The 26,920-nt window shown below is 41.3% G+C and overlaps 1 protein-coding gene across 3 annotated transcripts in view; it reads left to right on the top strand.

The window, feature by feature from the left end:
• Window positions 1–7,349: 7,349 nt before the first annotated feature.
• The window catches only part of GIPC2 (GIPC PDZ domain containing family member 2), an 82,017-nt gene continuing 62,446 nt past the window's right edge, over window positions 7,350–26,920 (top strand). The window contains exon 1 of one of the 3 annotated variants that reach the window (XM_045477968.1): window positions 7,350–8,097. In XM_045477968.1, the coding sequence (XP_045333924.1) occupies window positions 7,858–8,097 (240 nt within the window). In that variant the 5' untranslated portion in view covers window positions 7,350–7,857. Of the gene's footprint in view, window positions 8,098–8,181; window positions 8,284–26,920 lie in introns of those variants that run through there. The other 2 variants (XM_045477966.1, XM_045477967.1) reach the window with 2 other exon arrangements.

Consider the following 26,920-nt stretch of genomic DNA (forward strand, 5'->3'; position numbering starts at 1 on the left):
TTGGAAAAAAAAAATTTATAAACAGTATAAATTAGGTTTATTTATTCCAGAAGTAATTTGGAAGTAGACTATTTTGAACTAAGTATTAAATATAATGATCACAAAGACATATTGTTTGATTACTTTTTGGAATAGTTTATATCCTGAAATACTCAGGTTATTTTAAATTACTGAGGTTATAATGATTAGTTTACAGATCAAATTAAAAAAAAAATTTCCAGGTAAATTCAGTGCTCTAATTTTAGTGAACAAATGTGGCAAAAATATTTGGATAATATTTACTAGTATAATTTTTCCAATAAAATCAAGGAACAAAATGAAAAATGCTTGGCCATGTTTGAGAAACTATCACTTCCATGTATAAATTTAAAATGGACCAGTTGGAGACAATTATCTCATCACTTGACTCTCAGGTGCAGACAATCTTTCACATTTTCCACCAGCAAATGGATAGTAGAGCTCATGTTTTGGTATGTAACATAATTACTGTAGAATTTCTACTCTTATGTGAGCTATTTTTTTCTTAGAGAAGTATCTTTTTGTCTTTACTATCTCTTGACCTTAAAACTACTGTAATTATTTTCAAAAGATTGTTTAGGTAATTACTCTTATTGAAAATATTTGTTTTACTCTATCTCCTATGTATGGTTCTGGAGAAAGGAAATTATTTGCCCAACTCTGAAAGAGTCATCAAAGGCTTGTCTGTCAACTAATTACTACTACTATTTTCAGTTTTGTATACAGGTCTTAAATGAGTAAATATATGACCTTGGAAAGTGGCTGCTCTCTAAGGTCAATGCAGCTCTAACATATGTACGTTATTATAGAACTTAGGTTAAATTAGCTTACCGGTCACATCTGTTCTTGCTTTTTTACTGTTTTATTTACCATAACCTTGGTGATGCAGAGTAATTTGGACTCCATACCAGAGGGCTTCTTCCAAGTATTCCTGGATGAGACAATATATATAAAATACTGAGCTACTGAGTGCACAAACATGTCCGCTCATCACTTTATTTGTGTAGGGAAATCTTCCAGAAAAATAGTAAAATTCAATAAACAAAGACCTCCATTCAAACAAATAATTTTTTGGTAATGTATAGGAAACACAACCCTACTGAAAGATTTGTAGTTGAGTACCCACACAGAATGGCCTTACCCTTCTCTACCCTCTTTTTCACTGCCCAACTCCTCCAAGGTGAATGTCTACTGTCACCTACTCATATAGTATGAGTCTACTGTCACCTACTCATATAGTATGCTCTGCAGATTACCTGTATCAGAATTACCTGGGGGTGGTTATGAGAAAATGTGCATTGCTGGAGTGCATCCCAGATGGATCAGAATATCTTGGGACGGGACCTGGGGCCAGGGCATCTGCATTTCAGATAAATCTCTCCTTTGCTCATAATTCATATGCACACTAAGCACTAAGGACCCAGTGTGGTTAGTCCTACTGACATTCTTTTTTTTTTTTTTTTTTTTTAATTTTTTTTTCAACGTTTATTTATTTTTGGGACAGAGAGAGACAGAGCGTGAACGGGGGAGGGGCAGAGAGAGAGGGAGACACAGAATCGGAAACAGGCTCCAGGCTCTGAGCCATCAGCCCAGAGCCCGACGCGGGGCTCGAACTCACGGACCGCGAGATCGTGACCTGGCTGAAGTCGGACGCTTAACCGACTGCGCCAACCAGGCGCCCCTCTACTGACATTCTTTAAACTATTTTTTATTAAAAATTTATTTTTGATGTTTATTTTTTATTTTTGAGAAAGAGAGAGAGCACAAGTGGGGTAGGGGTAAAGAGAAAGACACAGAATCAGAAGCAGGCTCCAGGCTCTGAGCTGTCAGCACAGAGCACAACGTGGGGCTCAAACCCACAAACTGTGAGATCATGACCTGAGCCGAAGTTGGACGCTTAACTGACTGAGCTGCCCAGGTGCCCCTGTCGAACTATTTTTTTTTTTAATGTTTTTTAATTTTGAGGTGGGAAGAGGGAGAAAGAGAGGGAATAGGGGAGGGGCAGGGGGGTGGGCAGAGGATCTGAAGCAAGCTCTGTGCTGTCAGCAGAGAGCCCAATGCGGGCTCGAACTTGGCCTTTGACCTGAGTCGAAGTCAGACGCTTAACTGTCATCCAGGTGCCCCAGTCCCACCAATATCCTTGAAGCCCGTTTAAGGGTATTAACTCCCTCTGAATCCCTGAAACATTTATCTTTCATAAATTCTCTTAGAGCACCCCTTTCCTTCTTGCTGTTTTGCTGTGACTCTGACAGAAATATGTATATCTTTGAACTCAGACTTATCCTGTGGGTCTCAGGATATGGTGTTTACCTAAGGTTTTAATTCATTTTAACTTATTTAGCCAGTTTGTGAGTTCCAAGTTAACGTATGAGAAACAGCTAACAAACGATCGCTAGAAAAATATATGACTTGGGTGCCTGAGCGGCTCAGTCGGTTGTGCGTCTGACTCTTGATTTTGGCCCAGGTCATGATCTAACGGTTCATGGTTTCAAACCCATGCTGTTAGCACGGAGCCTGCTTGGGATTCTCTCTCTGCCCCTCCCCGCCCCCACACAAGCATGCTCTCTCAGAATACATAAATAAGCTTAAAAAAAAAAAAAGAAAAATATATATGACCGATTTACCTTCAAAAAAAAAATACTGAGCAGACACATAGTAGGTGCTCAGTGAACACTTTATTGATTACTAACTTTATTCTTCCCACTATATCACTTAACTTCTTTTTCCTCTCCCCACTTTCTAGTTCTCTATTTCCAATTATTCCTAACAAAATTTACTTGAATTTCAGGTAAATGAGAGTCATTTCCTTATCCGCTTGTCACCTTCAGCTGTTCATTGTTGCCATGCAACTATAAAACATGCTATCTTTAGTTCCAGGGAAAACTGCATATGGCTTAACAAATCCTATGTTTATTTTCTCTCAAGTATTTGCTTACATACATAACTAGAATGGTTGGGGGGGGGGGGAGTTATTTCTTCAAAATGCCTGATATTACACGTTGCAATTAGAGGCTATATTTGCTGGGAAAAACAAATTAGTAAATTTATCTTATGATTCACTTGATGACTACATGTTTTCTTATAAACCAGTTGATATTATTGCTTTTGGCAGACATACAAGGTTATATTAATTTAATATTATAATTTTTTATGACTCATTCATATTTGATTTTATAGTTGATACTTTTAAGCTGTTAGAAACACTAAATGCTACTGAGTGAAAATACTGTAGATCAATAACCTGGGTTGAACTGTAAGCCTAGATGTAAAGTGCAGACTTTATACTTTTGGTTAATTGAAGTGAATTCATTTATTTTAGGTATTAAGAGAGTTCAATTTTATCAATCATATTTACTGATATCTATTATATACATAATACCATGTGAGAATCTGGAGAGGATATTGAAGAGGAATATGGAACATGGTTTCTACCATCAAGGCACTGTGTGGTTAGGTAGACAATTTACCATATATGCAAATTCAAAACTCTCTTGTAAAGCACTACTTATAGTACAATAGATTGTATTTTAGGAATCCAGGAAAAATAGGGATTAGGTGGGCTGGTGTGCCAGCCTCTCTAGATCAACCTTAATCTTTTTCAGTTTTTCCTGGTGGTATCGGTAGCCTGGGCCATATCAATAGAGACTTTCTTTCCTCTGGCATCTGGTTTAGTTCAATGTTGATTTGAGGCAGGAAGGAGAATGAGGTCAGGGTAGGCACATTTGTGGGGTCTGAGGCCAGAGTACAAATGGAGGCCCAGATACCATATCTTTTTTTTTTTTTTTTTTCTTTTCTTTTAAGTGGCTTTAACTAAGGACCCTGAGACCATGACCTGAGATCAAGAGTCTGACGCTTAACCAACTGGGCCACCCAGGGGCTCCAGATACCATATTTTAATTACTGAAAACTTACTAAAACTAATTGCTTTAAAAACAGATTGTCAAATAATATATGTTCTATCCTCCTATTTTAACTAATAGATTTTCATAATGATCTGAAAGGTAAAGTTCAAATTTAGAGTTCTTCAGTTCATCAGAGCTCCACACTAGACAGTTGGGACATGGGGAGAAACAAGGCTGCCTACAGCCTACCCCATTATACTATATTCTTACCCAGCTTTGTATATTCCCACACCCACTTGCCCTGCCCCAACTTTTCTTGACAAAGAGCTGCTCCTTGACTACCCCCAGAGATAGGGTGCTCTGGCAGTGCTGGCTGCCTGGACCCTAGGAAAGCCTATACAGGTTTCCGGAAGGAGACTTGGGGACACTTGGGAGGGAAATCTGGGATCCTGGGTATTATTAAAGGCATGGTCTAGAAGGGACAGCATGGGTTCTGGGTGGCCACTGCCCCTTGACTCTGTGGACTCCATACCTTGTAGGGTTTTGTGCAGCTGGAGGGGGGCTGGAGCAGGGGCTCCTTTTGCTCAGGTCTAATATTGGGTCAGGCTATCCATTTTCCCAGCTGCTTTTCTGCTAGATTGCCTCTGCCTAGAGGCTTCCTCCAAACAAATGTCAACAGGTCCTCTTAAGGTGTTTTTGCCTATAGAACTTTTTAATTCCTTACCACTTTGGACTTTGGGATAGAAATAGCCCTGGGGTACATACAATACTCTGTGTTAGGAGTATATCTTGACTACCACCTGCCCAGTCCCTTTGTTAAACCATAACCAAATATTCTTAATTTGAGTGTACCATCTGTTTCCTTCTGTGACTATGGCTGATACAACTGGTTCCCTAAGTGAGATTGTACAGGAAGTAGAAGTTAATGTACGCCTCAAGGAACACTTTCAGTTTCTAGGCAAAGAAGGACAGGATTTGGAAATTAAAGGGAATTGAAGGGCTGTAGAATCCACCCTTCCCATCCTATGCCAATACTTTTGCTCTGCTTGATATTTTATTTGACACAGTTTATTCTTTGAAGTTTTTATTTTCACATCCTGTGTTCCTTCACACTTCTTAGATATTGAGAATGTACCTGCCATATACCCTAGGAAGACTCAATTCTCATCCTACTTTTATTCTCTTTTAAAACTAAAAATCAGTAATATAATTTATGAATATATTTGTGTTCTCATTAATTCAAAGTAGGTGAATTATGTTTGAAGTCTTAAAAATTATAGAATAGATAAGTATAATTTTAAAATGATTATGTTTAAAACATTCATAAATATCAGATTTTTTTTCAAAATTTTAAGTTCTAGTTAACATATAGTATAATATTGGTTTTGGGAGTAGAGTTTAGTGATTCATCACTTACGTATAATGGTCAGTGATCATCACAAGTGTCCTTCTAAATACCCACCTCCCCTCCAGCAACCCTCAGTTCTCTATAGTTAAGAGTTTTTTTTATAAAGGCTTGCTTCCTTTTTTCCCCTCTTCCCCTATGTTCATCTATTTTGTTTCTTAAATTCCACATATGAGTGAAATCATATGGTATTTGTCTTTTTGCTGACTTATTTTGCTTAGCATAATACATTCTAGCTCTATCCACATCATTGCAATGTCAAGATTTCATTCTTTTTGACAGCTGAGTAACATTCCAACACACTACATGTTCTTTGTCCATTCATCAGTTGATGGGCATATGAGCTCTTTCCATAATTTGACTATTGTTGACAATGCTACAAACACTGCCCCTTCCAATCAGTATTTTTGGATAAATACCTAGTAGTGCAATTGCTGGGTCATAGGGTAGTTCTATTTTTAACTTTTTGAGAAAACTCCATACTGTTTTCCAGAGTGGGTGCACCAGTTGGCATTCCCACCAACAGTGTAAGAGGGCTCCCCTTTGTCTCTTCCTACTTTAATCAAACTTTAGTGAGCTTTTTATTCACACAATATATTGTGAAGCTATCTGGCTTTCACTTGATGGGAATGCATCATTTACACATTAGGTTTTCTCTACTCTTTTCTCAGCACCATACAAAGTAATAGTATTTGGTGCAATAGCAATCATAAACACAAAGGCAAATTCAAGCCCTGGGATCCTGAAGTAGTATTCTATTTTCACAGAGTATGAACCGGAATATTTTTATATTAAGTTTTAAAGTCCACATGAACTGGAATATGTTTACACTAATTTTAAGTCATAGAAGATGAAAACAAAAATATTAAAATTATCCTAAAGAATAGATCCCCTCCCTGTTCTAGGACATCTGCTCTGCTAACCTTAATTTGGGAAACATGGATTTTTCAGGACTGAATTGATGTGAGGAGGGAGGGAACCAGAAAAAGTTTGGTGTAATGACTCAAAGATGTCTGGTTTGGGTTACTAAGTACATTATCCTATTTTCTGAAATCAAGAGTTTAAAAAAAAGATGCTTTGAGTGAAAAGGATTAGTTTGTACAATCTCACTTTCAGTTTTCTGCAGTACTCTCCCCTTGCGGTAGTATGAGCTGCAGATATAAATTTGGAAGTCAATAACATCTACTGAAACCAAGGGAATAGGTGTGGTCATTAGGGAGAGCATGCAGAGTAAGAGAAGATGGCTAAGGAAAAATAATAGCCTTTACGAAAACAGTTCCTGGAAAGTAACAGTTAGAAAAAGGGATAGAGGTAAGTTAAAACAGAAGCATGTTTTAAGACTGGAATGGTTGAGGCTGTCAGATGCTCTAAAAGGTCAAGTAAGATAAAGACTGAAAAGAGTTAATCATATCTGATGATTGAGAAGCTGATCATAGTACAAGCAATTTCAGTGGAGTGTGGGGCCAAAGTCTGATCACAGCAAGTCTAAGAGCAAAGGGGGAAGTGAGGAAGAGCAGCCTAGAAGTCAAGATTGGTTTTGCTTTGTTGTGAAGATGTAGCTAGAGGCAAGTACAAAGGTGGGACTTGAAAACAGTGTAAAAGATTTGGGCTTCTGACCACCAGTGAGTGGCACCAGATGGGGAGGGAAAGGACAAGAGCCAACAGGTAGCTTAACAATAGAGCTCTTAAGAATCCTTGAATCACTATATTGTACACCGGAAACTAACAACACTGAACCTTAATTATACTAGAGTTGAAAAAAAAAAAAAATAGAGATGTTAGAAGAGAGAAGTGCAAGGGTCAAATAAAAAGAGATTTCTTCGGAGTTTGGAGACCAGAGGCGCGTGAAGTTACACAGAGGGGTGGGGAATTGAGGTGGCTCACACACTGCACAGAATGGCTCCAGTTTTTCTCTGCAGAGTAAGAGGCAGGGTGCTCTGCCCAGACCCAGAAGCGGGAGTGGAGCACATGATTTGGGAAGAGCGCTGAACCTTTGGGAGAGAAAACTGCCGGAGGGGGTGGGGGTGGGGGATAAAAAGGGTTACTGAGAGGCGCCGAGGCCCGGCTGAGAGAGTTTGACTATGAATTTAATGCGGCACCAATCTCAAAACTTTCCCTTCCAACTCGGCCCTGCAGGGTGTGAGGCTCAGAGAAGGCCGATGAAAGCTGACTTCTACCTAATTCCCTATCCCCAATGGCCCAGTCCTGTGTGAGGTCCTGAAAGGCCAGCGTGTTTGCATTCTAAGATGTGTTCTGTAGCTTCAGCATCCCAAGGCTTTTACGGAAATCTTGGCATTTTTTAAAAGGCGGGGAGAGAAGCCGGTAGATGAGAATCGGGAATGGGCCCAACTTTTCCTGTCTCCAGATCCCCGCGTTGGGAGGGCAGGTGGCCGCTGCGGCCCAGGTGCCTCTCCTCGCGAGGAAGGAGGGGACCGCTGACCCGGCGCGGCCAGGCGGAAGCACCTCTACCATTGGCCCAGCGGCGACTTTTACCTGCGCGGAGCCCCGTGGCCTGAGCTCAAAGTCCGCGGCATCCAGCCGGGGAGGCGGCGGTTGGCAGTACAGGTGGGCTCCCGCCCTTGGCTAGGCAAGATGCCCCTGGGGCTGCGGAGAAAGATGAAAACCAAGTCCAAGGACACCGCCCGGCTGGTGAAGAGCGAGCAGGCGGGCGCGAGCGGCGGCAGCCTCCCGGACCCCCCGGTTCCGACACACAAGCTGGTTTTCCACACGCAGCTGGCGCACGGCAGCGCCACGGGCCGAGTGGAGAATTTCTCCAGCATCCAGGAGCTCTACGCCAAGATCGCTGCAGTGTTCGAGATTTCGGCGTCGGAGGTAAGGACCAGGTGCTTCGGCTCAGCTTGGCGCGCGCGCGCGCACTCCCGCGCGCCCCCCGCGTCTCCCACGTGCCGCACCGGCTTAAATTGGCCCCGGCTGGCGGGGCGCTGGGGTGTTGAGCCCGGCATGGAGTCCACCTGCAGCGTTGGTGGGGCACTGAGAGGGCCTCGCGGGAGGGGAAAGGTAAGTCCCAGCCCCGAGAAGGTCACATTCCTCAGGCCCCTGGCTTTTGGGAAACCGGGGGCGACCTTTCTTCCTCATGTAAGTGAGTATGCTTTACTTGTCCCAGAGTTAGCCGTTCGGGGCGTGAGCGCCTCCCCAGAGTGGAGTTCCGGCTGGGCAAGTTGACACCCTCGACTGCATCTGGACTTTACTCTCCTTCCTATGCAGTCGGGAGAGGGTCACGCTGAGGATCTCCCAGATTGAGGAGTGGAGAGATAAGTACCTTCCAGGTGATAGCAAACCGAGGTCCCCTTAGCCCCACAGGTGTCAGCACCAAACACCAGAATCCCTTTGGTGGCGTCCCCAAGGAATTTGTTGTACCAAGGGTGGATAACTAGAGAGTATTATAGCTAACTACTTGGGACTAGTTAACACAACTTTCAGAGGGAAAATCAGCTCAAAATTTTACACCATATTTTTGAAAAGGGGCTGCAACTTGCTTTAATTAGAATGGCTGCCTACGTGCCTGGAGCTGGAGTTGGCCGTGGGCGTGATTCAGAAAGCACTAGTTTATGTGGCTGTTTATGGGGCTACTTTATGCTTCCTCCCGCGAAGTGCAAATGTAAGTCAGCGCAAAAAAATATTTTTGTCCGCATTTCGAGGAAGAGCACGAGATGTTGCCCTGGACTCCAGGGAGGATAGAGAGCTACCTTTGAATGGCACAGAGGTGCATTTGGATTTCTGTTGTTTAATGTTATCAGACCTGTTCAAGTAAAATTGAGGTCACGGCAAACTTCCAAGGGGAGATGAAAGAGCGCTTGAAGTGTAACCTTTTGTTCTTTCAGGTTTCCCAGGAGCCGAGGGGCAAATCACAAACCCATTTTGTGAATTATTTATATTGATTTAGAAGAGTAACAATATTTTAAGGATATTTCAATTTCAAAAAGCTCTTTCACAAGAACAAAGTCCTTTAGGAGAGGCAGGTGGCACAGGTAGTTCATTGGGTAGCCAAGGACAGGATTTGGAGACCCATAAGCCTGGATGTGAGTCCAGGTTCTACTACTTACTGGCTGTGTGGCTTCGAACAAGTTTAATTTCCCTCCCTTTCAGCCATGTATAAAACCTATGAGAACAGGAATGTCTGGCTGGCTCAGTTGGTTGAGCAGGCGACTCTTGATCTCTGGATTAGGAGTTCAAATCCCACACTGGGTGTGGAGATAAAAGTAAAATCTTAAAAATCAGGTAACATCTACCTTGAAGCATTGTAAAGACTGGGGTTTGGGGACATCTGAGTGGCTCCACTGGTTAAGCATTGGACTCTTGATTTTGGCTCAGGTAATGATCCTGGGGTCATGAGATCGAATTCCGTGTTGGGCTCTGCACTGGCATCATGGAGCCTGCTTGGGATTCTCCGTCTCCTGTCTCCCTCTCTCTTTGCCTCTCCCTATTCATGCACACGTTCTCTCTCTCTCAAAAATAACCTTAAAAAGATGGAGTTCCTATATAATAAACTTAGCAGACTGCATGGTACATGGTCTATGCTTAACAAATTGTAACTAATATTACTAATACCTAACAGGTGAGGAGCTAAGTACAAAGTGATTGGGTCTTTGCAAGGTGACATAACTAACAAGGAAAAAAACCTGGGATGTTACTTAAACTTGGATCTTCTGGTTTCTAAGCTAAGTAAGCTTGTTAGCATATTTAACTGACAACTTTAAATGTCTCTTCTGTATCCAGGAACTCTAGATTTAGTTGCTTTGCATTAATAGTCTTCGTTATCAATATTGAGAGCTCAAGATGCATGACTTTTTTTAATCCACTTAATTCCTGAAAAATATTACTATCATCACTGCTTCAGAGAAGAAACAGGTGTTTAGGTTCTCAAACTTTTCAAAATTACACGAAGTAGTGGAGCCTGGGTTTACACCCAGGTGTATGTGTGTGTCTCCTGACTCCAAATTCCACGAACCTCTATTGCTGTATTGCTTCCCAAGTTTTCCAGGGTGTCTGACAGCTTGGCAGTCATTTTCAGTGTTTTCAGTTTCAAATGCACTGAATTAGATAAAATTCCAAGATAATCTAAACCTGCTATATCAAAGTTGATTTATTTTTCTAATTCCAAATATGTTGCTTTATGTATACAGCCAACATTAATGTGAGTTTTCCATTTGGATTAAGAATAGTTAAGTACATCCAGGATAAAATACTGGTCATCATAGTATAGTATATCCTAAATATCTCCATAGTTCATTTTGAAACAAGTAATTTATTAAAATGCACTATGGTGAGCTCCCATTTCCCATCTCCTTTCCCCCTGCCCTCAAGGGGGAAATCATAGTATAAACTTTCGAGTGGTCAGGGGGAACAAAACAAAAAATTACCCCTTTTTTTTCAACGATTGTTAACTCTGAAGTCCTGCCTTTTTCCTAGAGAGGTGGCTATAAGGTTATAAATAGCACTGTATAAAAAGTTGAACCTTCTTTAAGGAGGGGGAAAAGGAAGGACTAGGCCTGACCTTATTTCAGGTGTGGCAGATTTACTGGGAGTTCATAACATGCCCATGGCTGTGCTAGGCATGCAAGTCTACAGTGTGGTCATTCCATGCTCACCATAGCAATGGCGTAAGGGTTCTTTTCATAGTTAAGTTAAATGAGGCTTTGAGAGGTTAAGTAGCTTGCCCAGAGTCACTGAGCTGGTATTGGGCAGAACCGGGATTTGAATGCAGGTTTCCTGGTTCCAAGTCCATTACATGGCAGCTATGAGGATCTTGGTAACTGCATTCAAATTCCAAATGCAAACCCAGAAGAACTTATTTTAAAGCCTCAGACTTACCCACAAAAATATTGTCTCAAAAAAAAAATGCTGTTGTGAAACTAATTTGGATTTCACCTATTTCAAGGTCTCTGAAGGAGGAAGCTAAGGAAATTATGAATCTAAGCTATGAATCACTTGTAGGCTGCAGTCTGTGATCATTACCTTGAAACAGATGGCCAATTATGCAGAAATCCCTTTCAGCTGATATTTTTTTCTAAACAACTAAATGAGCAATTCAATAAGAAGAGAAAACTTGCCTAAAAGAGCAGTTCACTTCTGTAAATGCAGGGATACTTTTACAAAAGGTTTAATACCATCTTTTAAAATATTCAGGTTATATAAAGGAGTTGGTCATTAAACTCCTGAGCTTTAGTCATAAAATTTGTTGAAGGGGCATTTTGAATATTTTTTTTTTTTAATTTTTTTTTTCAACGTTTATTTATTTTTGGGACAGAGAGAGACAGAGCATGAACGGGGGAGGGGCAGAGAGAGAGGGAGACACAGAATCGGAAACAGGCTCCAGGCTCCGAGCCATCAGCCCAGAGCCCGACGCGGGGCGCGAACTCACGGACCGCGAGATCGTGACCTGGCTGAAGTCGGACGCTCAACCGACTGCGCCACCCAGGCGCCCCGGGGCATTTTGAATATTTGACCACTGTGATTGACAATAGTTTATTCCATGACCTGTTAATTCTCTATTATGTGGAAAGATTGGAGAAAGGTAATCTGAACAAGCATTTAGAGAAATCAGTTTTGTAGTTAGATACCTTACATTTCCAGAAACCGAAACCTTAGTTTCCTTACAAATCTCAGAAATAATTTCCTTTGATTTGGTTATATTTGTACATATATATGTTACTAAATCATTGAATGAATGGGTCGAGCAAATCTAACTTCTCAATTATGTAAAGCAAGCCGGCAAAGCAGTATTCTTGGGAAGATCAGATTTTAGTTTCAAGAATTGTGATTTTAATTTCAAGCTATTTTTTTATGCAACCTGCAATTCTGTTATTCCTCTCAACAAAGCAAACCTTACCTTTTCACCTGTCCCATCTCATCTGTTGCCCCATTTCTATAGTAAATCTCAAAAGTTGCCTCCCGTGAGGCACATTCTGTATCACTTCTATCTGTTCAAAACTCTGATAGCTCCCCATCTCACTTACAGCAAAAGCCGAAGCCTTATGGGCTTACAGGCCCTGATACCTCTCTAATATATCATTGTTCCTTCTGCTCCAGCCAATCTGGCTTCCTAGCTGTTCCTTGAACTCTGGAGCCTTAGGGCTGTTGTCTTTACCAGAACCTCTTTTTGCAGAATGTTGTTCCTCTTAGTCTGTTCAACTGTCACCTTATCAGTGAGCCTGGTACTGATCATCCCATTTAAAATGACAGCATCCCTGTTCCTTTCCTTACTTAATTATCCCTGATACTAACATCCTATGTATATTGAACTTACTTGTCTTTTTCCTTTCCTATGTAGAATATAAGCTCCACAAAGGCAAGGATTTTGTCTATTTACAGACCTAGCCCCAAAGGGCCTATAATTGTATCCAAAACAGAGCTCAAATATTCATTGAATAATGAATCCTCACAGTACTTAAAATCCTGTAGCTTTAGTATGAAGCTTTAGTACCAGTTATAATACTGATATCTTCCATAGATGTTAATTTTCATATTGCAGTGTGAAGACTAGTTTATTGATTGTGTGTGTGTGTGTGTGTGTGTGTGAGAGAGAGAGAGAGAGAGAGAGAGAGAGAGAATGAATACAAGTGGAGGAGGGGCAGAGAGTGGGAGACTCAGAATCTGAAGCAGGCTCCAGGCTCTGAACTGTCAGTGGAGAGCCTGATGAGGGGCTCAAACTGACGAACCGTGAGATCCTGACCTGGACCGAAGTTGGACACTTAACTGACTGAGCCACCCAGCGCCCCAAGAAAGACTAGCTTTTGATGGAGGTAGGAGTGAGGAGCATCCCTCATATCTTGAAGGTGGAGGGGAGTAAGAGGGCAAAGTATGGAAACTGGGAAGCTAAGATTTATTTTTATCTAATTCTTGCATCTCTAAAAATTCCAGAAATTATGAAGTTGGAGACTTTGTTTACAAGCAGAATTGCTTCCTAGCTGAGTTAGTGAAGCTGCCTTGTGAAGCTTCCCAGAAACTGCTTTTTTTCAACTTGCTGGCATCAGCACTGAGCTCTTGTGAAAGTCAATATTCTGTACTTATGTGGCACATCTGGAGAACATGAACTGCACTGCAGACTTTATAATTTCCCAGCAATGCAGATAACTGGCAAGTGGAACCATGTCTTTCTTTTTTATTTATTTTAATATGAAATTTATTGTCAAACTGGTTTCCATACAACACCCAGTGCTCATCCCAACATGGAACCATGTCTTTCTGTTTCATGAATGGGAAATCCAGGAAGATGAAAGCAAAATGGGGTTCACTGACTGGCTTACAGTCCCTCCCTAGGAACCACAACACAAAATGAAGGAACTAGGAATTCAGTGTGAATTTTACCATTGAGCTATGAGGACTCTGAAGCCAGTCCAACAGATCTAAATAGGAGTGTAAGAGTGAGAAAAGCAGTCCCTGCTGTCTGAGAGCTGGCCTGACTCTCACAGGTAGGCCTTGGTGTTCTCCTGTCGGGCATAAATGATTTCCTAGAACATCAAAATTGGATAAGACCATTCTGTGACTTATGGGTCAAGTAAAAAATAAGACCACTCTGGGGGCACCTGGCTGATTGGCTTAGTTGGTAGAGCATGTGACTTGATCTCGGGGGTTGTAAGTTCAAGCCCTACGTTGCATGTAGAGATTACTTAAAAAACAAAAACAAACACTACTTTTTTTTTTTTTTTTAATTTTTTTTTTTAACGTTTATTTATTTTTGAGACAGAGACAGAGCATGAACGGGGGAGGGGCAGAGAGAGAGGGAGACACAGAATGGGAAGCAGGCTCCAGGCTCTGAGCCATCAGCCCAGAGCCCGACGCGGGGCTCGAACTCAGACTGTGAGATCATGACCTGAGCTGAAGTCGGATGCTCAACCGACTGACCCACCCAGGCGCCCCAAAAACAAACACTACTTAAAAGACTGCTCCCTAATCATAAGACTACTCTGTCATCCTACCTGGACAGAAAACAAAACATGAACATTTTTCAAACCACAAAAATCACCAGGTATCCTACTGCCCTCCCAGACCAGGTGACTGATCTAAATGATTGCTGCTCCTTTAATAATCCTAGCTTTAGCTTTGATAACTTCTCCCACCTTAGTGATAGGTTTACTAAAATAGTCCTAGAATCGCCCTACTTCTTGATGGCACCCTATCTAGAGCAGACTCCTGTTTCCTTGGAGCTGCTCACAAATCACCTAACAGGAGTCCAGATCCTTTCTAGCATCTTCTTACTCAGACCCCTCCATGGTGCCTCAAGGCATGCTGTGTCCCTTGATGCCAAGAACAATAAACTAGAGGTGAAAAATGCTGGTGGTCTTTGGTTGGAGGGTATTAACATTTGTTACTGCTAGATTATTACAATGCTGAGGCTAAAGAGGCACCCTGAAAATGATTTTCCTGATTCTGCCCATCTTCTATTTTAATATTTTGATGGTCTGATCATACCTATTAGAAACCTTCAGCGCTCCCAGTTACCTCCTGCCTTATTCCTTGCTGGCTGCCATAACCATATCACCGTGTAGCTTTTAAACAACGTAAATCTCTTGCTCACAGTTCTAAAAGCTGGTGCATGAGCACCTTATGGTGAGGGTCCCTTTTTTAGTTCATTGCTGGCACCTCCTTACTGTGTCCTCCCATGGTGGGAGGAGCTGGTAGTCTCTCTGGAACTTCGGATAAGGCACTAATCCTAATCATAAGGTCTACCCTCAAGGCTTAAGTAACTTCCAAAGGCCCTACTACTAATGCCATCCCCTTTGGGGAGTCACCATTTGAATTTTGGAGGGAGAACACAAATACCCCACCAGCTAAACAATGTCTCCATTCCGGCCTCCCTCTTAAGTCTTGTCCTGTGCTTACTGCTCCAATCTCTTCTAACCATCCCCTCTATATTCCAGAATACTTAACTGTTCATTTCTCTATGCTTTTTCTTGTGCTGTTCTCATTTCTGATCACTCCCATTCACCTCTCCGATCTCAACTGTGACCTCCTCCAAGAAGCCTTCCTTGTGAATTTGTCAGTCTAGATTAGGTATAATACCCACTATTGCATGATTTTAACATTACGTTGACACACTGAATTGAATTTAGTTACTCCTGTCTTCCAGGGCAGCAGTGGTGGGGAGGTGGGAGGAGGGGCTGGGACTTGTTTTTTTTTTTTTTTTTTTTTTTTAAATATTGTCCCTAGGGTAGCTAGATAGTTTAGCTGCTCCATGAGAGTCTGATAAGTAAATGGTAGGTACAGTAGGAGCTGAAGATGTAGATGATGAGACTACAAACATCCTTGAAGCTGTATGGATTTTGTTATGTGAGCAGTGAAAAGAACTCAAATGTTTTTCAGCAGAGGAATGATCTTTGACCTGTGTTTTATAAAGTAGAAACCCAATTTACCATTCATTTGCTATGTTTTCCTTATACATATTTTGTAAGTTGAATATGATGGTATTTTCTGGAATTGCATAGTAATGTCTGATAAGTTATAAATATATTACAATCAATATATATGCTTACTATCCCTCATGAACATCAGCTTCATTTATTTATTTTTACAAAAAACTCAAAAGACTTTGAGAAGTGGGAGAATCTAATCAGCTGCCTTATAGACCTCATTGCTGTCAGGAGGGTTAGAAATGAATAAAACTGTTGATTTCTGTGCTGGAAATCCCCTGAGGTTGGCATGTGGCTAATCCTAAAGTCTGAATCCCTGGGCAGTGGCCAATCACACTCCTCCCCTGCCACTTCAGAGGCTAACGGCTGGTCCGTTTGCCTTCCCTCACTCCTTCCCACCACTCCAACCATCCTGAGTAGACATGAAAGGCTCTTGCAGATAGCAGGAGATGGAGACACTTGGATTATCTTAGGCAACTTGTATGTGTGGGTTTGTTTATATGAGGATGTATAGGGAGGTAAAGAAGCTCAGGATAGCCTCTGCAGCTGGACATTCAGGTTCCATGGACAACTGTACAATCATTCATGCTGTCCAGGTGAAAGCAGTAGCTTTAGACTTGGAGAACCAAGAACAAGTCTGTCCTTGACCTTCCATTTCAATCAATCTCTTCCTCCCTCCACCCCCGCTTTCTTGTCTTGACTGGTTAATGCCTTTCAGCCTTTTGATTTCTGTGCCTTTAAGGTTCTTATTGCCTCATCTCTGTCTTGTTTTGTTACCTGTCTACTTTCTGTGCCCCATTCTGTCTCAAAATTGACTTCCCTGAGAGTGAGTCTCTGTGTTGGCAAGTCTGGGTACAGAACAGGTGGGACAGGACCCATGAACCTGTGGATCAGGGGCTCTCTCTGGTCCAACCCGTAGGGCATGTGTACAAAGGCAGGTGAACAGTGGTTAAGGAGTCCCAGTGGAAAGCATTGTGGGCATGATAGGTATTTTGAAGACTTCCTTAATTAAGGGAATGGTAGACCTCTTCCATGGCCTGTCCAAAATGTGAGAATATTTTCAGTTCCCTATGACTTTTATGCATTGTTCTTCCCTTTCCCTGGGAATCTTTCCCCTTGTCTTTCCCTATTAACTGTGTTAATAGATGAATTGAAGCATATTAAAAATCCTAAGAGTTTACTTAAGCAAAATCGACTGGAATTGAGCAGTGCCAAAACAGAAGTGATTAGGAGTGTTCTACACTCCTAGGAGTGTAGGGAGTGAGGGGCAGGGTTTTTACAGAAGAGATGTGGAAGCAAAGCACAATTCTTTTGCCTTGTTTAGGAAAGCCTGGTTGGTGGTTTGTGATTGGTTGTCTCTAGGTTTTGTATTCTTGAGACATTTGCAGGTGTAGATTTTGGTTTGCTTACATAGGCTGCCGAGGTATTAGAACAACCTCAGTCTAAAAGCTTCCTTGTTTAATTAATTAAAGCACTTTTACTTAGAAGTCCATACCCAGAGCTCCCCCTACCCCCCCATCCCCATGCCCACCTCAAGGTTCCTTGCCTCTTTTCCTAGCTTCCATAAATCTTACAAACTGAATAACTGTTGATTTACTGCCTGTCTTTGCCATAAATTTGAGAACTGCTCTAGGCAGGGACTAGCAGTTAGTATGCAGTAATTTTTTTTTCATTTTTAACTTTTTATTATGGAATATTTAAATACACGTGGAAGAAAATAGTATAATACCTCCCAGGTGTCCAGCTTCAACAATTATCAACACTTGCCAATATTTAACAAAGCATTTTTTTTAATGTTTATTTAGTTTTGAGAGAGAGAATACGAGTGAGTTAGGGGCAGATAGAGAGGGAGACACAGAATCTGAAGCAGGCTCCAGGCTCTGAGCTGTCGGCACAGAGCGCGATGTGGTGCTTGAACTCACTGAGCCGTGAGGTCCTGACCCGAGCCGAAGCCGGACGCTCAACCGACTGAGCCACCTGGGTGCCAATATTTTTTAAATCCCATTTAAGAATTTTTAAATATAGAGGCTCCTGGGTGGCTCAGTGGGTTAAGAGTCTGACTTAAGCTCCCAAGCAAGCTTCATGCTGCCAGATGCAGAGCCCAACATGGGGCTCAAACTCCTGAACAGTGAGATCATGACCTGAGCTGAAACCATGAGTTGGTCACTTAACCGACTGAGCCACTTGGGCACCCCTTAGGTGGATACTTCTTGAGTCAGTGACCAACACCAGCCAGACTGGGCATTTGTTGGCCTATTCTGAGCTTTTATAAAGTGGTTTTTTTTTTTTTGTTTTTTTTTTTTTTTTTTTTTAACCATTCATATTTCTTGCATTTTAAGAAAAAGGGACCTTTTTCTTAAGCTTTGCTAGCATAAGCATGTATATACTTTTTTCTGGATAACCCTCTGTGAGGTTGTCATGCTTAATTCCTCTGTGCCTATCCTTAAACTGCCCCCGCCTCCTCCCTGCCCCTGTCTAGAAGCATTGAATGACAATATAGCTCAGTGTTTGGGAGTGCCACTTCTTTGAGACTTTGGGCAAGTTAGTTAGTGGCTGCTTGGTTTCTGTTCACCTGTAAAATAGTGTTGCTAGGAGCTACCATAAAAGACTTAAGTATAAATGAAATAATTTATGTAAACATCTAGGTCAATGCCAGGTATTAAATGTTTTATAATTCTGGAGTTGGGTGAGACTTATTGTAATCCAACTTTTTAACTTGTTTACCCACCAAATAAACCTGTGCCTGATTACTTTTAACCAATTTTTGCTGAAGGAGTCCATTTATCTGAGTGCTCACTATGAGTCCAGTATTGTATTTGATGTTGGGAACATAAAGGTGAAAAATATTTAGCCCCTTCCTCCAGTTCAATTCGAAGATTAGAAACTTAGTTTCTGGTTAAGCTAGAATTTCCTTAAAAGGTGTTCCAAGGAATACTAATCTCTTGAAATACTATTATAGAAAGTGTCTTCAGTTGTCGGATAACTTTGGAGGAGATGTGTTTTGTATACTCATAATTACATATTAAAGGCTCTAAGAAGTCCACTAAACATTTAAAAAGCTTGGTGTTTCTCATTCCCTATGTTTACTTGACTGTGGAACTTACCCCCCCCCCCGCGCCCCCCCTTTTTTTTCCTGCCTAGTACTCCTTAGGCCAATATTCTGAGGTACATACTTAAAAAAATTTATTTAAAAAAAAACCCCATATTTTTAAAAAAGCTATTCAGCAGTTGCTACATTCAGTGATAGAAAGATGGTCTAGGATGATGATCTAGTTAATGCTTATCTTTTATTCCATTCTGAACTCTGCCAGGTGGTTTCCATTTCATCATTGTCCTCTGCTGATGTTCATGCTCTTCTGTTTACTTTGCTATTCAACTTTGGGCAAGTCTTCGATCTCCTTGGGCTTCAGTTTCTCCATATGTAATATGTGTTTGGTAGACGAGACCAGTGATTCCCAAACCTGGTGCATCTCAGAATCACCTGGAGACCTTTAAAACAACCAGAGATTCTGGGCCCCACTTCTGTAGATTTGGGCTAGGGCCTGCATATTGTGAATTACACCTTTCCCTTATATCCCTGGCCTGTCATCTATTATTGATAGATGTTTGGAAACCACTGGGTTAAATGAGATCCAAAGTATTTTTCATCTTGAATGTTTCTCCAGAGTTTGTACATAAAGGTAACATTTATTTTTAATTAAATCCACAAAGCATTAAAATACAGAGGTTACTAAGTGCCTGCCTCCTGGAGCTTACAATATATAGGTGTGGTGGTAACAAGGCAAACGAAGATAAGTATCATATGTTGATAATACAAGGTGGAAAATGAAGAATGTTACCAGTAGTACGAGATATGCTGATGGGGATATGGTAGGCAGAGTTCAAAGAGAGGTGAGTTGGGATATGGCTGGGAAAGTTATGGCAGAGCCCTGAAGTATTGAGCCATGTGTACGTTTACTGCTCAGCGTATATACCTAGCATGTAATTTTGATTCCACAAATGCAAAGCTATAGCTACAGAGGAAAGTTGTAGTAATGAAACTGAATAATACTTCAAACCAGAGTTGTTGTTATTTTTTTTTTTTAATTTATTTCTAAAATGCTAAACAAAACAGCGAAAGTTCTCTCTGCTTTGCAAGTGGATGGACTAAAGAAATCCTTGAAATTGTAGAGACCCTAATGTATTTAAATGATCACTCAGAGGGGTGCCTGGGTGACTCAGCCAGTTAAGCATCTGACTTTGGCTCAGGTCAAGACCTCATGGGGGTGGGGTTTGAGCCCCGTATTGGGCTCTGTGCTGACAGCTCAGAGCCTGGAGCCTGCTTCATTCAGATTCTGTGTGTCCCTCTCTCTCTGCCCCTCCCCTGCTTGCACTCTGTGTCTTTCTCAAAAATAAACATTAAAAAAATAACTTCTCACAATTTTTTTGGTTTACTGGTAGTTCTTATAAAAAAAGATCATTTAGAGATCATTTCCTTCTTAAGTTCTGGATAGAAAGTATAAGACCGAAATGCTGACAGTGCTCCCTGTCAATCGGATAAATTAAAAATGAAGTGTTTTGAACTGTTTTGGAAAACAATTCCATGTATGATTCAGTAAGGTGCAGTAATATAAACTCGAAATAAAATTTTAGAAGTTAGGGTATGTTTTTCTGCTTTTCTGACATCAAATATATTGCTTGGACATCGGGGATGGTTATACCACACAAGTTCTTTTGTTGCCTCAAAACTGGATATAAGCAGGATAGTTATAACTAATTCATGCAACCGATTCTTAATCCAATGTGTCTAGTTTCTTCCTCCTGGTGTTAGTAGTTCCATCCTACCTCTCAGGTCCTCCTCCTCTCATCCACTTGTTGGCTCTCAGTTAAGGGTATCCATAAGTTAAGGAAAGTGGTGTCTCTTAATTTTGTTTCATTCATTTACTGAATCTACTAGCAGAAATTATTCTCTGTGTAGCAGAAGTCCATAGTGGAGCTATAGAGTAAATGATGTTCTATGAAACCAGGTTTTAATTGAAAAATAATAATATATCACAAAATAAAAACTAGAAGAAAAAAGTGGGTCACCCAGAACCACAGTTCCCTAGTCTTCACCAGAAGCATCTGTTGTGGCCACTTTCTTGGCCATCCTTCTAGAAAAATACTCTCTGAATTTACAAGTCTGTATGTGTGAAAATACGTGCATATCTGTGACTATAAACCTCTCGTCCTTTCACTTTTCTTTTAAACACTATATATCTGTTCTGTACAGCTGGTAGTAGCAGAAGCAAGGGCGTAGACCTCAGGAGATTTTGAGGCCTGTGAATGACAGTCACTGGGGTTTTTGCAGCGTCCCAGAGGGTGTCCTTCATGCTGGGAGAGCTGATACTGTGTCTTTAATGGTGATAAGCCAATTTAAAATAACTTCTAAGAAGTCTGTGCCTTCTGAAAAGGTTTCCTGTGCTTTCTTTGCTTCCCTGTGTCTCCTTAGAAATGCCCATCACCTGAGGTGACAAAAGATGTTCCTTGAAACTACTTAAGATTGAAATGACTAACAGATACCTTTGGGCTAAATACTTGCTGAAATAGACAACAGAGGTTGGCTGACTGAGGGTGGATGACTGTCCCTGCTTTTCTGGATTGGGATCTAAAAGTTGGCTTTCCTTACTCATCTTAGAAACCCCAGCCCTGCTGTTATGGGTATGCTGAGTATTCTGAGGTTTGGTGCTTAAAATTCAGACTAGGAAGTTGAAGCTTGGGCATGAGTAACAGCAGGGAGGTTTTGTGGCTACTATAGATAAGTGAAAAGCAAGAAGGGACCTTTGACCTTGTCTGTGATAGAATATTTGTTTTTAGAAATCTATGACCATCAGGGCGCCTGGGTGGCTCAGTCGGTTAAGCATCTGACTCTTGATCTCTGCTGAAGTCTGTAAGCCCTTGTTGGGCTCCATGCTGGGTGTGGAGCCTACTTAAAAGTAGAAACGTATGACCAATCTGTAAGTACTGGTTAAGAGGCTCAAGAACTCAAGTATTTAGAAAGTGTTATTTTCTATTCTTTAAAAACAAAACAAAACCAAAGAAAAAACTCCCTGGAGATAAAGCCTTTGTAGGAGAATAGTTTTAACTTTCTTTTTTCTTTATTTGTTTCTTTTGTTTTTTTTTTTTTTTTTTTAATTTTTTTTTTTCAACGTTTTTATTTATTTTTGGGACAGAGAGAGACAGAGCATGAACAGGGGAGGGGCAGAGAGAGAGGGAGACACAGAATCGGAAACAGGCTCCAGGCTCTGAGCCATCAGCCCAGAGCCCGACGCGGGGCTCGAACTCACGGACCGCGAGATCGTGACCTGGCTGAAGTCGGACGCTTAACCGACTGCGCCACCCAGGCGCCCCTCTTTTGTTTTTTTTTTACTATTAAGTAAACTCTACCCCCAACATGGGGCTTGAACTGCTGACCCCTGAGATCAAGAGTTGCATGCTCTGACTGAGCCAGCCAGTCACCCCTCAACTTTTTTTTTTTGTTTTAATGGCTAAAATCCAGGATGATCCTGTAGATCCTCTCCATCTGTAAAAGTCACAGGTTCTTAAATTGCAGTGTTAATTTTACGTGGCCTTAATAGGATATAACTAACAAATTTGAGGAAATGATAATTCTATGTCCGTTCTTAAAACCATTCACATATCTACATAGTGCATTAATATAATAGTGGTTTCTGTGCTTGGCATTAACACTAGGTCCTTCATGTTCCAGGGCCAGAATCTTAATTTAACCTCTTGAAGCTTTTCACATTTGATACTAGCAGCATGTACTGGGTGTGATTAGGTATTAGGTGATGGTCATGATCCCTTTTACTCCCTTTCTTCTATATTCTTTATACTTTCTCCTTCCTATCTTAATCTTCCTGCCTTTATGTAAAGGTGAGTGGGGAAAGGGAAACCTATCTTCAGAACTAAGAAGAAAGGAATTCTTTAAAAAGGTGATTTTTTTGAGGCAGGGGTGTGGAGACAAGGAGAGAGCAAAAATTCAAAGCAGGCTCTGCACTATCTGCAAGTGCAGGGCTTGGCCTCCCGATCTGTGAGATCATAACCTGAGCTGAGACCAAGAGCTGGGTGCTCAATGAACTGAGGCACCCAGGTCCCCCAAGAAGGGAATTGTGGAATACCTATCCTTACCACTTAACCCATGCTATCCTATCTGAAATGGTGGGTTTCTACCCAAAGCCCTAGAAAGGGCTACCCTAGAAAGGACTACCAACTGTAGATGAAGCAACTAGAGCTCAGAGCGAAAGTAAATTATTCAAGTCATTCAGTCTAAAGTGATGTCTTTGGGCCCAGATAAATTTGAGTCAAAGTCCAGGCCTCTTCCTTTACGCAAGTGGTTCCTAGCCTTATCAGGCCCAAAATAACACCATGTTGACTATCCTGAAATAAAAATTCAATATTATCTACCTATACACACTTTAAAAATATATATTTCTTAAGGAATAGAGTAGATGCACATTAAATCCCATTAAGTCTCCTAGGATCTTTTTGTTTAAATTTTTTTTTTTTAATTTTTCTTAATGTTTATTTGTTTCTGAGACCGCATGAGTGGGGGAGGGGCAGAGAGAGAGAGGGAGACACAGAATCCGAAGCAGGCTCCAGGCTCTGAGCTGTCAGCACAGAGCTTGACCTGAGACTCGAACTCATGGACTTTGAGATCATGACCTGAGCCGAAGCCGGACGCTCAACTGACTGAGCCACCCAGGTGCCCCATCTTTTGCTTAAATTTAAAAATTAAAAAAATTTAGAGGAGGGAGGGAGAGAATCTTAAGCAGGCTCAACGGGTGCACCTGGGTGGCTCAGTCGATTAAGCATCTGACTTTTTTTTTTTTTTTTTTAATTGTCAAGTTAGCTAACATACAGTGTATACAGTGTGCTCTTGGTTTCAGGGGGTAGATTCCTGTGATCCATCGTTTACATACAACACCCAGTGCTCATCTCAAAAAAGGTCATGATCTTTTCTTTGTGGAGTTGAGACCAGTGTCAGTCTCCACATTCAGCCTGAAGATTAAGATTATCCTTTTACCCCTCTCCTGTGTGCTCTCTCCCAAGTCTCCTATGGTTTTAATTGTGCTCAAGTTCTACACACTGATATTTCCTTCCAAGAATCTTCTGGGGAAGATTACTTAGATGCTAAAGGATAGAGGAAGAACTCTACCACTGTTTTTCAACATCCAAATCTATGTGTTTCCTTTTATCCCATGCTGTCTTTAGTCCTACCATTCTGAAATGGCAATATGCTTATTTGATCAGCTTAATAGATGTATTATAACTAGATGACCATACAATTTGTATTTCAAACCCAGACACTTCAGAGAGTGACAGGGATGGTATTAAGAATTATTCTGGGAGGGGGCTGGGTAGGGAGGGGTGTCTGGCTGGCTCAGTTGGTAGAGCATGAGACTCTTGATCACAAGGTCTTGAATTCAAGCCCCATATTGGGTGTGGAACCTAGTTAAAAACAAAAACAAACTCTGGGACCTGGAATCCACCTAATTATAACCAAAATGCTTACTAGAAAAGGAGAAAGAAGAAAAATACGAGAAAGTTTCGTATGTTTGGTAATGAAACACCATATATAAACCAGTTTCCTGGGCATTAAGGAAGTCTGTGAAATTATAAGCACTAGGGAAGGGGGTGGGAAGAGCGTAGCGTGGTTGTAAAAATAGAAGCAGATAGTGAGGGCGCAGCGTCAGCACCAGACCTGGAGCCAGGAGACACTGGTACTCCTCGTCCTGGCTCCTGCTTGGTGACACATTTCTGGGAGTTGAAGGTGGAACCCTGTGGTAGCCTGCCAACTTCTTCGGGAAGCCTTCTGACATTGCTGGGTTCTTCTCCCTTCTTTAAGTCTTCTGCCTGCTCCAGTCCCAGGAGTTTTATAGTCAGGAATGTCAGTAATGTTGGCAAGCTGAGGGTGGGAAGAAGCTGCTTAGAGCAGGGAGCAGGAGCTAGTAATAAACGGCTCTGAGCAAAGGGGAGAGTCTTGCAGCCAGGGCTGTGCCTAAGTGTCTGAGCCTGTGACATAATTCTATTCTTGGCAGCTCCTTTCTACCTCATCCCAGTCTCTGTTCTTGGGGTTCTCTATCTCTGGCATGGGAGATGGTTCAGAATTGAGCAACCTGAATCTTCACACACATACTCCAGATGGAGGGCTCCCCTTACTTGTGTCACACTGACTCTATCTATAGGTGTGGTTTTGTTTTGTTTTTCCCCCAGTACTTCTCAAACTTGCTAGTGAACAATTATCTAAGGTGGTCAGTGGGTTTGTCTTCCCCCAATCCTTCCATCTAGGGAACACTCTAGTACATTTTCCTCTGTCACCTCTCCCCCTGTTGCCTTGTACTTTTCCTAATGTCTTTTCAGGTGTCCTAGTCTAAATTAAAAATCCTTTTCAATCTTTTTCTCTGAAGATGTTTATAGTGCTTCAGATGGCCCACTTTTTCCATAAAGTGCTCATCTCTTTCAGAAATTCTGTCCTAGGAAATAGTAGTAAGGAATAGACCCCTGTCATTTTCACCTGATCCCTCAGTGGCTCACCATGCTTGCTTTCCAATTCTCCATGATTCACTTGGGTGTTTAAATAAAATTTTTTTAAACTAATCTCTACACCCAACAGGGGCTCAAATTGACAACCCTGAGACCAAGAGTCACATGCTGTACCAACTGAGCAAGCCACGCCACTCCCCGCCCCCCCCCCCCCCCCCAACACCTTTGGGTGATTTTTAAATACCATATGCTTACAGACCTTTCATTATAAGGGTTGTAAGTCTGTTACCTGGGCTAATATGAACACAGTGCTCCATGAGCATTTTGCCAAACGTGTTTTAAGATTTTGATTAGGGACCTTTTGGGGATATAATGGCCATATTTTATAAATTTGTATTTGGTACACTGGAAAGTTTAATCATGAATCTTTTTCTTAAAATTTATAATACTTCACAAACCCACCCTACTACACTGTTCTTAGATATAAACTGTCTCCTTATTATAGTCTCTTTGCCCTTTTATATTTTCCATTTTAAGTGTCAAGAGGAGTCTTTTAAGGAGATAAGTAGGTTTAGAAAGCTGGAAAATTTGAGACAGCACCTGACCAGGGGAACAGCAGTGATTTATGATGTCTTTAAATTTGGCACATGACCTTGCAGCATTATTAGACCCAGGATAAAGTTCTGACTGGAAGAATATTGTGGAAGAGGATGATATATATAGCCATACACATTTGATTTATCTTACTTGGTTTAGTGTTTCTGTAATGTCCACAAAGGCAAGACTAAAATCTATCCCTATCTTTTTAACCTTTCTTTCGAGAATTGCTTTGGATACGTAGGTGGATATGGATACACAGTTTCTTGGATACATAGTTGCTTTGGTTAGCTTTCATTAGCAAAAGAATGTTCTTTTGGTCACTGTGGGAAGTCATTTGGTAGATTAACAACTATAAGTCTGCTTTTCTTTTTTTGGATAAAATTATTTTTGTCCTATTATTTTGATCACTGAAAAAGTGGTTGTACTGAAGAAGGAAGAGTACAAAGGATGATTCACCTTTTATTTAAGACTTGCCACTGCTGACCCAGGGCAGCTAATTTAGAAGTGAATCATTTATAGAAAGTTCTACACAGTTCGAGGCAGGGCTTTGTACAATATCCTCATGAAGGTCTAAATAGAGCATACAGTATCAGGTTTCTAAATATCTGTCTTGTTGCCAATTTTATCTTTTGCAAACTGAAACTTGTTTCTAGATGACTGTAGCCATTGACAAGGTAAAGAGGCACTATATATAATATGTATATTTTAGAAACACTTCTTAGAAGTTTAGGACACGTATTATACTGGGAAAATAACAGACTTGAGATTTTAAATGACTGTTTATGATATGAAGACAGAAATGCAACTAGTTTTAAAATTACTTAACTGGAAGAAATCATTTTAAAACTACAGTACATCGGGGCACCTGGATGGCTCAGTTAAGGGTCTGACCCTTGATTTTTGGCTCCGGTCGTGATCTTGTGGGAGGTGGGTTTGAGCCCTGCGTTTGGCTCTGTGGTGGAGCCTGCTTGGGATTCTCTCTCTCTGCCTCTCTCTCTCTCTGTCTGCCTCTCTCTCTCTCTCTCTCTCTCTCTCTCTCTGCCTCTCTCTCTCTCTCTCTCTCCTCCCCTCTCTCTCTCTCTGCCTCTCTCTCTCTCTCTCTCTGCCCCTCTCTCTCTCTCTCTGCCCCTCTCTCTCTCTCTCTGCCCCTCTCTCTCTCTCTCTCTCTCTGCCCCCCTCTC

Source organism: Leopardus geoffroyi, chromosome C1 (genome assembly GCF_018350155.1).
Source record: "Leopardus geoffroyi isolate Oge1 chromosome C1, O.geoffroyi_Oge1_pat1.0, whole genome shotgun sequence".
Taxonomy (NCBI): Eukaryota; Metazoa; Chordata; class Mammalia; order Carnivora; family Felidae; genus Leopardus; species Leopardus geoffroyi.